Genomic DNA, 12,523 nt, shown 5'->3' with positions numbered 1-12,523 from the left:
ACAGAGCTCTAGAGTTCCTCTGTGGAACTTCAGCGGCAAAGACTGGGAGACTAGTCAGGATCGAGGGAAAGATGAACGGAGCAAAGTACAGAGAGACCCTTTATGAAAACCTGCACCAGAGCACTCAGGACCTCAGACTGGGATGAAGGTTCACCTTCCAAAAGGACAATGACCCTAAGCACACAGCCTAGACAACGCAGGAGTGGTGTTGGGACAAGTCTCTGAAGAATGGGAGAAACTCCACACATACAGATGTGCCAAGCTTGTACCCAAGAAGACTCAATGCTGTATTCGCTGCCAAAAGGTGCTTCAACAAAGTACTGAGTAAACAGTCTGAATAGTATATGTGTGATATAATTTTTTTTTTTTTGTAAAACATTTGCAAAAATTTCTAAAAATAGTTTTTTGCTTTCGTCATCATGGGGTATTGTGTGTACATTTTAGAATAAGGCTGTAACGTAACCAAATTTGGAAAAAGTAAAGGGTTCTGAAAACTTTCCAAATGCACTGTAAGTCTTAAATGAATTGACTTTTACCTTCCACACTGCCCACAAAGGACAGAGTGAATCCAGGGGCATTTACACTGCTGTCGCTGACAAACTTGACATAAGCAAAGCTGTCTCCTGTTTCCATAGGGCTAGGTATGCTGTTCCCACAATGCTTTCCCAGGAAGCGCCCTGGAACAGGACATACCGGCAACACATTTGTCAACTTTCATTTCATCACATTAGACAAAATGAATTACACAAATTGACAAACTGAATTAGACTTCTTAGAAAAGAGATATGGACACAACTATGTGCACACGCCGCTGTCATTTTTTAGGCAGAACATTGCTAGAAACATGTCAAGAATCCGTAAACATAGAACAGGTTACCTGAGGCATTGTACTCCCGTATCTCGACATAGTCACTGCTGCAGTCTACTGTGCTCTGAAGGCTGAAGTTGTTGAAGCGGATGGTGAGGTAGTGTCCTGTAGGGCCCTCCAGGTACCACTCACAGGATAAGCTATCTGGGTAGTTCGCAGGGAAACCTGGGCTCTTGAGGTTAACACTCTGGCCAGTGTATGTGCCTCCACACGTGGCTGTGTTGGATTGAAAAGACAAAAAAAAAAAAACTCAGATTGAGATCCGGGTCATTCCAAGTATCTCCTGGATCTTGTAGAAGAGGCAGCGAAATACATCTGCTTTCTGAGATATGTTTGATACTGTAACATACCCACTGAAAGGGTTCATGTTCTCTGTAGGTGGTGAAGTGTATTTGAGTGAGTGTGGGAGCGTGTGCGAGACTGTACTAGAGAGTGTGGCGGAGTGGGTTGATTCTGTTCCAGTTACACACTCACCGATGGAGTACTTGGCCTTGAAGCCCTTGTGTGTGATGCTGTTGTCTGTGCGGAAGCGCAGGTACATGGTGGAGCCAGTGGAATGCTCGGTAGAGGGCCTGGTGTTGCCACATAGTTTTGCGAGGGAGTTAGCGTCAGAGGTGGCACCATCACGAAGCTCAACGTAGTCATAGAAACAGCTGATGACAAAACATTGGGGGTAAATCTCATGAAATTGTTTTCTTCAAAAAATGTAACAACAGAATGGTACAATATATAGCTCTTGGATCCAATCTATTAGAAACCCTATTATACTCTGTGCTCATATATAAGAAACATATGGTGTTCTGTACTCATATATAAGAAACATGACATAAGAACTTATAACAAGTACAAGTAAAAAGAAACATGATAAAGAATTACAACATGACGATGATATCAAATGGGACATTTTCATACTTGGACGTAGGCTCGATGTCGAATTCATTGTCAAAGTCGATCTGGACAGACTCCCCGTTGGGCACGGTGATGACCCAGATACAGTCCATGTTCTGGGGGTAGTTCTGGGGGTAGTTGGGTGATGTGATATAGCCTGGAGGGTCTGAGTCACTCAACACAATGCTTCCTCCACAAGCTACAGGAGGAGAGCAAATGCATGTAATTAGGAAAATCTAGAAATCAGAAGGTGTTTTCTCACATACACTTTGACTTCTATGCTCTTAAGCACAAAATACAGTGATGTCTCAATCATGTAAAAATATACATTACAGTGTTTCTATCTAAACCATTGATTGTCTGTGTTATAAACATTTTTTTTAACAATTTACTGTTATTACAGTCTCACCCTGGCTGTGGGCCTCAAAGATCAGCTTGAAGCCACTGCCCTCGTTGGTGGCGTCTGAGATGAATCGTATGTGGAGGTTGTTGTCTGTTGTCTGGGTGATGGAAGGGGGGCTGGTGCCACACAGACGACCCCCCAGAGAGGGGGCTGAGGCATCCGGACCGTTCCTCAACTAAGACAGACAGGCGGCGGGTTGAACACACACACGGGCACACACACAAACACACACACACACAGTAACGCACGCACACACACAAAGGGGTAAGGGTCATGTTACAATCCATATCACTCCCTGGGTAAATTGAATCTGTCAGAGCAAATCACTCTTCCTGGCTATAACAAGGTGTAGAATATTATGTGTAGTGAAGTATATAACTGTGACTTTCAAAATTATTTAGGAGACTGGTTCATTCACTATATAAACTCAGCAAAAAAAGAAACGTCCTCTCACTATCAACTGCGTTCATTTTCAGCAAACTTAATGTAAATATTTGTATGAACATAACAACATTCAACAACTGAGACATAAACTAAACAAGTTCCACAGACATGTGACTAACATAAATGGAATAATGTGTCCCTGAACAAAGGAGGGGTCAAAATCAAAAGTAACAGTCAGTATCTGGTGTTGTCACCAACTACATTTACAGTGCATCTCCTCCACATGGACTGCACCAGATTTGCCAGATATTGCTGTGAGGTGTTACCCCACTTTTCCACCAAGGCACCTGCAAGTTCCCGGACATTCCTGGGAAGAATGGCCCTAGTCCTCACTCTCCGATCCAACAGGTCCCAGACGTGCTCAATGGGATTGAGATCCGGGCTCTTTGCTGGCCATGGCAGAACTGACATTCCTGTCTTGCAGGAAATCACACACAGAACGAGCAGTATCGCTGGTGGCATTGTCATGCTGGAGGGTCATGTCAGGATGAGCCTGCAGGAAGGGTACCACATGAGGGAGGAGGATGTCTTCCCTGTAATGCACAGCGTTGAGATTGCCTGCATTGACAACAAGCTCAGTCCGATGATGCTGTGACACACCGCCCCAGACCATGACGGACCCTCCACCTCCAAATCGATCCCGCTCCAGAGTACAGGCCACAGTCTAAGGCTCATTCTTTGGACGATAAACGCGAATCCGACCATCACCCCTGGTGAGACAAAACCACGACTCGTCAGTGAAGAGCACTTTTTGCCAGTCCTGTCTGGTCCAGCGACGGTGGGTTTGTGCCCATAGGTGACGTTGTTGCCGGTGATGTCTGGTGAGGACCTGCCTTACAACAGGCCTACAAGCCCTCAGTCCAGCCTCTCTCAGCCTATTGCGGACAGTCTGAGCACTGATGGAGGGATTGTGCGTTCCTGGTGTAACTCGGGCAGTTGATGTTGCCATTCTGTACCTGTCCCGCAGTTGTGATGTTCGGCTGTACCGATCCTGTGCAGGTGTTGTTACACGTGGTCTGCCACATAAGTATTCAGAACCTTTGCTATGAGACTCGAAATGAAGCTTAGGTACATCCTGTTTCCATTGATCATCCTTGAGATTTTTCTACAACTCGATTAGAGTCCAGCTCTGGTGAATTTAATTGATTGGACATTTGGAAAGGCACACATCTGTCTTTATATATTAAAAGGTCCCACAGTTGACAATGCATGTCAGAGCAAAAACCAAGCCATGAAGTTGAAGGAATTGTCCGTAAACCTCAGAGACAGGGTTGTCGAGGCACATATCTGGGGAAGGGTACCAAAAAATGTCTGAGGCATTGAAGGTCCCCAAGAACAGGGAGGTGACCCAATAGTCACTGACAGAGCTCCAGAGTTCCTCTGTGGAGATGGGAGAAACTTTCAGAAGGACAACCATCTCTGCAGCACTTCACCAAACAGGCCTTTATGGTAGAGTGGCCAAACGGAAGCCACTCCTCAGTAAAAGGCACATGACAGCCCGCTTGGAGTTTGCTAAAAGGCATCTAAAGACTCTCAGACCACGATTAACAAGATTTTCTGGTCTGATGAAACCCAAGATTGAACTCTTTGGCTTGAATTCCAAGCGTCACGTCTGGAGGAAATCTGGCACCATCTCTACGGTGAAGCATGGTGGTAGCAGCATCATGCTGTGGGGATGTTTTTCAGTGGCAAGGACTGGGATACTATTCAGGATCGAAGGAAAGATGAACGGAGCAAAGTACAGAGAGATCCTTGATGAAAACCTGCACCAGGGCGCTCAGGACCTCAGACTGGACCGAAGGTTCACCTTCCAACAGGAAAACGACCATAAGCACACAGTCAAGACAACGTCCCTGAGTGGTCCAGCCAGAGCCCGGACTTGAAATAGATTGAACATCGCTGGAGAGACCTGAAAATAGCTGTGCAGTGACACTCCCCATCCAACCTGACAGAGCTTGAGAGGATCTACAGAGAAGAATGGGAGTATCTCCCCAAATACAGGTGTGCCAAGTTTGTAGCGTCACACCCAAGAAGACTGTAATCGCTGCCAAAGCTGCTTCAACAAAGTACTGAGTAAAAGGTCTGAATAGTTACATAAATGTGATATTTCATTTTTCTTTTCTACAAACTTGTTTTTGCTTTGTCAGTGTTGTGTGTTGAATGATGAGGGGGGAAACAATTTAATACATTTTAGAATAAGGCTGAAACGGAACAAAATGTGGAAAACGTCAAGGGGTCTGAATAGTTCCCAAATGCACTGTATCTTACCTCTAGGTAGTCTCCAGAGCTGCAGGCGGTGCCGAAGCCCTGGACCTGGAATGGGCTCTGGATGTTAACAGACACTCTGAAGCCTGGGGTCACCATCACGTGCCAGCTACAGTCCAGATTGGACGGGTAGTTCTCGGGGTACCGCGGGGTGGAGAGTACACCCCTGTCCACGTGCAGCAGACCACCACAACCTAGAATGAGAATTACAAAACAATAACTTTATTGTCACTTGTCAAAGAGATACTGAGAGTTTTCTTTTTCCTTTAGATAAATACAGTCAATGATATCATCCTCTATGAAATAAAAAATTATCTGCATTTGTCAAAGTCATAGAGAAACAGAATCCAGGAAGATCAAAAACCTATGATATAAACCATTATGAAATCAACAGCCTGGGATTTTAACCAATAAGACACAAGCAAGGTTAAGAGAATGAGATGTGAACCGATGACACATTAGCAGGGTAAACGACATGACATGTCAACCAAGTTAGCAGGGTCAACAACCTCCAGTGATTGGATTGCTTCAGAGAGGGTTGTGAGTGAGCTCACCCTTGGAGTAGGAAGCATTGAAGCCCTTCCCGGAGACGCTGCTGTCTGAGGTGAAGCGGAGGAACATGGAGTCCCCTGTAGAGTGGATGGGACCAGGCAGCTCACGGCCACACACAGTGTTCAGCAGGGGGGACAGGTTGGTTTCACCTGGGGGAGGAGAACACACAATGGGGTAAACATTAGGAACACAAAGGAAAGGACATGCAGTGTTCACTGAGGAGACGTGTCCATTTGCTTAGCTAAAACATAAACACACTGGTTGTGACATACGGTCTCCCAGACACTAGAAAGTAAACCTCAGTGTTTTACGCTTCACACAAAGCTGATTAACCAGTAGTCTAGTATAAAGGTCTCTAAACCATGGTCATGTTCAGTTTGCACGAAACAGAACACAGAGTGAAACAAACAGGCACTATCTGATTTTGTCCAATAAGAAATACTTGATTTTTTGCTACAGTGTGGCCTAATGAACAGGATCCAGGCCTCTCTCTCACTCACCATCCCTGATGACCAGGCTGTCAAAGTAGCAGGTGGGGTAGTCCTCCATGTCCATAGACAGCAGGTTGAACTCCACAATAGAGTTAGGGGAACGAATGACCCAGGTACACTCCAGGTTAGCGTCATAGCTGTCTGGCCAGCCGGGGGAGAAGAGGAACCTGGGGCTGTCGCCTGGCATCAGAGCCCCCCCACAGGCACCTACACACAGAGAGAGAGATAGAAATCAGTATAGTAACACACATGGATAGGTGCACGGGCATGTGCACAAATACTCACTGGCTTAAACACACACCTGGTGCTATGGTGGGCAGGGGTCCAGAGCTCTGTATGGCTGACCATTCAATGAGGAAGCCTCTTCCCCCCACCACAGTGTCCGACTGGAACTCTAGAGTCACGGTGCTGCCGGAGCTACTGACCGAGGCGGGCAGGGATAGACCGCAGAACTTCCCCAGGGAGTAGGCGTGGATGTTGGGCCCATCAAATATCTGACCACACACAGAGAGAGGTTAGAGGTTATGAAAAAGACTGGCCAAATGGTTTATGGTTCCCGGTATGATGTTCTTATATAACATTGGTATTTTATTATTCATGTTCACAGTGAGTTTTTCAAGGATGATCGTGATCTAACATTTCCTAATATCAAAAACGAAGATGACTTTGGGGGATGTTTTGAATTCTATTGAAGGAAGAGGTTGTCATTTCAATAGAATCAGTCGCCTCGACGACGCACACCTTAAGCTGGTCGTAGTAGCAGTCGTACAGGTCCTCGATGTCCATGTCTAGGAAGTGGATCTGTACGTAGTCGTCTCCAGGTACAGTGATGGTCCAGCGGTAGTCTGCGTTGTTGGGGTACGTCCGGGGGTACAGTGGAGACGCTATCTGTCCTGATGTACCTGTGATGTCATTCCCATACACTGGAGAAGGCGAGACCACATGTCCTGTGTTTAGCATACCGAGTATGGCTGGACGCATCTAAAGCCAAAGTACTGTATCTTGTCATTGAAAGCGTATGTGCATCAGTAGAAGAAGATAGAGCATCGACAGAGATGTGATGCTGGGCATGGAGTTAACAGAACGGAGAAAGCATCTGAAGAGATGCATTGTGTCATCGAGAGAGTGGGTTGAACAATAAGACACTACGGCCCTCAGTAGAACACACGCATGCACGCGCCCACAAAAACCCAACACACACTCACAGTGGGAGAAGGTAGCTCTGAATCCAGCTCCACTGAGAGAGGAGTCTGAGCGGAACTTGACCCACAGGATGTGGCCAATCAGAGACGTGTAGTTGGAGGGGAGGGAGACCCCACAGAACCGACCAACCAGAGCACCTGTGGAGTTTCCCTCCCGGATCTCCAGGTAATCATTGTTACAGTCAGAACTCTGCTGCAGCTGGAACATACTGGCACAGGAGAAGTAAATAATAACTATTAGCTTAGTCATTGATGTGTAACGACCTATGTAATAACACTGTTATAACCACTGTATTTACGACTTATTCCATGGCGAAAGAACGTATTATTTAATGTCTTACAGGCAATGTCTTACAGTATAATAAATATTCAGAATATGTAGAAGATGCCATATGGAGGCATTTGATCATGTAATATCAGTATAATAAATATTCAGAATATGTAGAAGATGCCATATGGAGGCATTTGATCATGTAATATCCCATGTCATAACCTGTGCAATAAGTATAGGAGACTCACATGAAGGAGAGCTGGAGGCGGTTGCCGGGGGAGCTGGTGATGGTCCAGACACACTCCACGTTGGGAGGGTAGGCATCAGGGTAGTTAGGACTGTTAAAGGCCCCTGTCTCCATGAGCAAGTCCCCTCCACAGCCTAGGAGAGGAAGACGGGGTTAGGATTAGTGAGAGGAGGGTTAAGAGTTAGTCGCTGTCAGAACTGATCACTGTCAGATGATATGGAGATTTCCAAAAAGATAGGCGATAGGCAGCAGTAGATGTGTGGAATCAAACTCAATTTCCGAAGGTACTTTAAGACCTTATGTGACACAACCATTGGGTCCCACTAATAGACGCATTACTTGAGGTGGAGCCAGTGTAGGTTGCTCTGAAGCCCTTCATGGCGACAGAGGAGTCAGAGACAAAGTTGACGACCAGGGCGTTGCTGAACGATGTGACTGGGTGAGGGATCTCAGTGCCACAGTAACGACCTGAGGGGAAAATAAATATCACCACAACTAACATGGAAAACGTCATCTATCATTGTGTTGAAGTAGTAATCAGTAATACTACCACACAGTAATTTTTTCATGTTAAAGGCCACGTGCTGCAACAATGACATTAACCTTCACACTCGTGGGAATTTGCTTTTATGAGCATGTTACGGTACAGCCACAGCGTACCAATTTAGGAGGTGATCAGTGCTCAAATCTGCCATTTTCAACCGTATACAGTTAGGAGTGTAAAGGGTTACACAGTCCTTGTTATATCCCGTTCTTGTTAATATTATTCTATAGTATGTAGCCTCAGAGGACCAGTATCCACTGTGTAGCACTGATCTGTATTATTTTATATTGCTTATTTTCTGTAACATGACCGTACCAATGACTGGTGCCATGTAGTTATCTCCATCTAGGATCTCCACAGCGTCGTGGGAACAGTTGGAGTTGAGACTCTCCAGCTCAAAGTCCGTAAACGACAGGGTCACATGGTTGACTGTGCATTGGGTAGAGTGTGGAAAGAGAAAACAAGACACAGCATCACTTCAGTTTGTTTCAGATCAATTACATTGCAATATAAAAACAAAGTATCACTGGTTAATACAAATACCAAAGCTGGCAGGCCATTGAAATGAATGGGAGTTGTAGTGCAGTGGATCGAGTGGTGTATATCTGTGGTGTGATTGGCTAACTCACATGGCAACTGAGCCTTGATGATCCAGCTGCAGTTCTGATTGGCTGGGTAAACAGCAGGGTACCGTGGCGATGCGATGGCTCCACCCACGTCATCTGTCAAGAAGGTGGCTCCACAAGCTGAGAGAAATAAAAGTTTCTTACCAATAAGAATCCAAACCAAAATCTACACTTTTATAACAAAATGTGTTTTATAAACATATGTTTTCAATGTTGGAACAGACTTCGTCCACATAAATATTTTTATAATAAACCAGAAATGTGTTCATTGTCTCAATAACGGCTAAGAGAGGTAAAGTATATGTATCAATATTTGTATCTATTGCCGTGCCAGCTGTGCTGATGACCCACCCTCGGAGAAGGTGGCGGCAAAGCCCCGGTGGTTGAGGCTGGCATCAGACCTGAACCGCACAAAGATGGTGTTCTGGGTGGAGGTGATGGGGGCGGGCCGTGTCTGACCACACACTTGACCCAGCAGCGGAGCAGATATACTGGGTCCATCATAGATCTACACACACACACACACACACACACGGAACGTAAAGGTGAGAAGTTGATATTCAGAATGGAAAATATGGAATAATTTCTGTTTCCTGTAGTTCAATGAAGTGAAAAAATTACATTCACCAGCTCTTTATTTAATTTTTTTAATGTTTATTTAACTAGGCAAGAACGACAGATGTTTACCTTGTCAGCTCGGGGATTCGATCTAGCAACCTTTCGGTTACTGCCCAACGCTCTGACCACTAGGCTACCTGCCTGACTCATACAGGGGCTTTTCAAAGGATAACTATTCTGTTGGCTACCTCAACGCAGTATTTCATAGCAGCTTGTATCTTACACACTGAATGCTCTTTCGCATAGACTGAATTCTACTTGTTTCCCTGAACAGAATCTGTAGCACTAGCTTTTGTCACCGACAACTAGGGCACTTGACCAGAGGGACATCAGGGTGTTAGCATTCACATAATTTCAGTAGTACTATCTGCCCTTCACTGTGTTAACAATGGGCCCTGGAAGATGACAAGAAGACGGCCAAACCACAGAGAGACAAAGAGCTCTGGCCTGTTCGCGTTTTGTCTCTCTGTGATTGGGGGGGGGGGGGGGGGGGGGGTGGTAACAAAGGCCACTTAGAACGGCAGAGGCAGTGGGAGGGACAGATTGGAAACTGCCCTCAGAACAGCGGTTGATATTTCAATAGAATGTCTCAGTGTTCAGATGCCAAGTTTCTTTCAGAGGACCTTGACATCTGTTAGTGTGGACTTGCCAACGCCGTGACATTGAGAGAGATACTGGCATAAAGACACTAGAACCACAACCACATTCCTCATTTCCTCCTCATCCCAGGAGTAATAATACCATACACACGTTATCATTCAGAAAGTAAGTCTCTCACAGCTACATGGTCCCACTGGCACGTGGAGTGGAGCTCTATGTCCAGGTCAGTGAAGTTGAAGAGGACCCGGTGGCCTACGTCCACTGAGATGGTCCAGGAACAGTCCACCGTGTTGGGGTAGTTGGCGGGGTAGTTGGGGGAGTGGATCTCTCCACTGGGGGCCTTGATCGGACCTCCACATCCTAGGGAGGAAGAGAGGAGAGGGGGGGAGGAAGATGGATTTGGTGAAAACCTGTGTGTATGTGCAGTACAGTATGCGTCTACAGCCCACTATCACCCACCTCCCTGGACCTCGACCCAGCTGGCATTGAATCCTCGGCCACTGACGTAGGGGTCAGACTTGAAGCGGACTGTGACCATGTTCCCTGTGCTGGAGACCTGGAGGGGGCTGGAGGTGGTGGTGCAGAGCTGGGCCAGCCTGGGGGCTGAAAGGTCAGGGCCTCCGTATACCTGTGGAAAGACAGGGGTTAGAGATTAAAGGTTAGAGGTTCAGGTGTTAAGGGGTATGGAAGATACAGTTAAATGGTGGTGGTGGACAGAGAGCTGACAGGTCTGGACCTAGTGAAATTCTTGTGTTCCAAGCTCCAACAGTGCAGTAATATCTAATCATACACACTAGTCTCATAAGTAAAATAATGGAATGAAGAATTATTGTTGTATGAGCAATGTGTGAGCAATGTGCTAATGTTATGGGATGTATAGATATTATGGACAGTATGTCAATATAATATGTAGTATATCTGAAGAATACTTGGATACAACAGTATATATACAGCATAAGTTGAACTGGAATACAGTATATATATATATGAAATAGGTAAAACAGTATGTAAACATTAAAGTGACCAGAGTTCCATTCAATATGTGTAGATGAAGGGGAGGAGACAGATTAAAGAGGGATTTTAAAGACTTGAGACAATTGAGACATGGATTGTGTATGTGTGCCATTCAGAGGGTTAATGGGCAAGACAAAAGATTTAAGTGCCTTTGAAAGGGGTATGGTGGTAGGTGCCAGGCTCCCCGGTTTGAGTGTGTCAAGAACTGCAACGCTGCTGGGTTTTTCACACTCAACAGTTTCCTGTGTGTATCAAGAATGGTCCACCACCCATAAGACATCCAGCCAATTTGACACAACTGTGGAAAGGAAAGCATTGGAGTCAACATGGGCCAGCATCCCTGTGGAACGCTTTCGACACCTTGTAGATTCCATGCCCCGACGAATTAAGGCTTTTCTGTGGGCAAAAAGGCGATGCAACACAATATTAGGAAGTTGTTCCTAATGTTTTGTACACTCAGTGTACATACAACCTGATGTAGCAACAACGGGCCATTGAAGGGAACAAAGACCCTACAGAATGCATATTCGGACTGTCACTGCATATTTAGAGCTGAGGTTATCACTTAACTATGTTCATATCCTTATCTATGCTCATTTGTCTGGCTTAAAAATAGGACATAAGGGAATCAAATTAGCTAATTGTCAGACCATCCTTCACATGTGTTGCTGGACTACAGATGGTTTCCTCAATAACAAACATCTTTGGTCAGTTACAGGACAGGAAGAAGCAGCTGATAACCACATGATGATGAAGTGACATTTGTGGGACGTTAGGGTGTGGCACCAGCATTTAGGATTGTGGGTAGTTTGACAGTGGTCGGGGCTAGTCCAGCATTGGGTACAGTTGGACCAGAAAAAGGCCAGCTAGCTAGCTCCCTAAGCTGTGATTTCCAGGTCATTTCTGCCCCACTGGCTCCATTCACTGTTCTGTCTGGTGGAAGTCAGCATTCCACTGGCGTGAGCTACTCTGCGCTAGGCCTTCTGGGTACAGCTAGCACAGGAGGGAGCACAACACAACTCTGGCATACATCACGCAGAATCAAATATATACTCCCTAAGAGCCACAACAACACACACATTGACACACCACACACATTACCTCCAGTACGTCATAGTTGCAGTCAGGGTGGTACTCCACATCAAACTCATAGATGGTAATGGTGATGCTGCTTCCTGTGGCAGTCTGAATGTACCAGAAACACTCTCTGTTGTCAGGGTATCTGTTGGGGTATCCTGGACTGTTGAAGGAACCCGTGGGACCAGACAGATCCCCACCACAACCTGTAGGGGGCCACACTGAGTCAGTGAGGCTGATGGAGAAAAGGGGTGGGTCCCACTAATCTCTCCTTTAACCTGAAGTGTATACTTGCTCACCACTTCCCACACATCTAAAAGCATTGGATTGTTGAAGCTATGGGTTAGTTGGAGTTTCCACCATATTTGCTATACCAGTCCTTTCAAATCATTGAAGTGAACAAGTGCAAGATG

The 12,523-nt window shown here is 45.8% G+C and overlaps 1 protein-coding gene across 1 annotated transcript in view; it reads right to left on the bottom strand.

Moving 5' to 3' along the window:
• Positions 1-12,523, bottom strand: part of cubn (cubilin (intrinsic factor-cobalamin receptor)) — a 53,001-nt gene that overhangs the window by 16,569 nt on the left and 23,909 nt on the right. The window contains exons 28-46 of the mRNA XM_021620557.2: positions 12,135-12,316; positions 10,479-10,647; positions 10,198-10,379; positions 9,153-9,309; positions 8,805-8,921; positions 8,491-8,604; positions 7,971-8,099; positions 7,633-7,765; positions 7,117-7,322; positions 6,653-6,834; positions 6,213-6,405; positions 5,921-6,118; positions 5,423-5,569; positions 4,872-5,062; positions 2,166-2,334; positions 1,781-1,955; positions 1,343-1,521; positions 878-1,084; positions 537-677 (exon numbers count right to left, since the gene is read on the bottom strand). Coding sequence (XP_021476232.2) covers positions 537-677; positions 878-1,084; positions 1,343-1,521; positions 1,781-1,955; positions 2,166-2,334; positions 4,872-5,062; positions 5,423-5,569; positions 5,921-6,118; positions 6,213-6,405; positions 6,653-6,834; positions 7,117-7,322; positions 7,633-7,765; positions 7,971-8,099; positions 8,491-8,604; positions 8,805-8,921; positions 9,153-9,309; positions 10,198-10,379; positions 10,479-10,647; positions 12,135-12,316 — 3,171 coding nt within the window. The remainder of the gene's footprint in view (positions 1-536; positions 678-877; positions 1,085-1,342; positions 1,522-1,780; positions 1,956-2,165; positions 2,335-4,871; positions 5,063-5,422; positions 5,570-5,920; positions 6,119-6,212; positions 6,406-6,652; positions 6,835-7,116; positions 7,323-7,632; positions 7,766-7,970; positions 8,100-8,490; positions 8,605-8,804; positions 8,922-9,152; positions 9,310-10,197; positions 10,380-10,478; positions 10,648-12,134; positions 12,317-12,523) is intronic.

Source organism: Oncorhynchus mykiss, chromosome 11 (assembly GCF_013265735.2).
Source record: "Oncorhynchus mykiss isolate Arlee chromosome 11, USDA_OmykA_1.1, whole genome shotgun sequence".
Classification (NCBI taxonomy): Eukaryota; Metazoa; Chordata; class Actinopteri; order Salmoniformes; family Salmonidae; genus Oncorhynchus; species Oncorhynchus mykiss.
The sequence above is the reverse complement of the archived record's forward strand: the minus strand, read 5'-3'. Positions and strand labels throughout refer to the sequence as shown.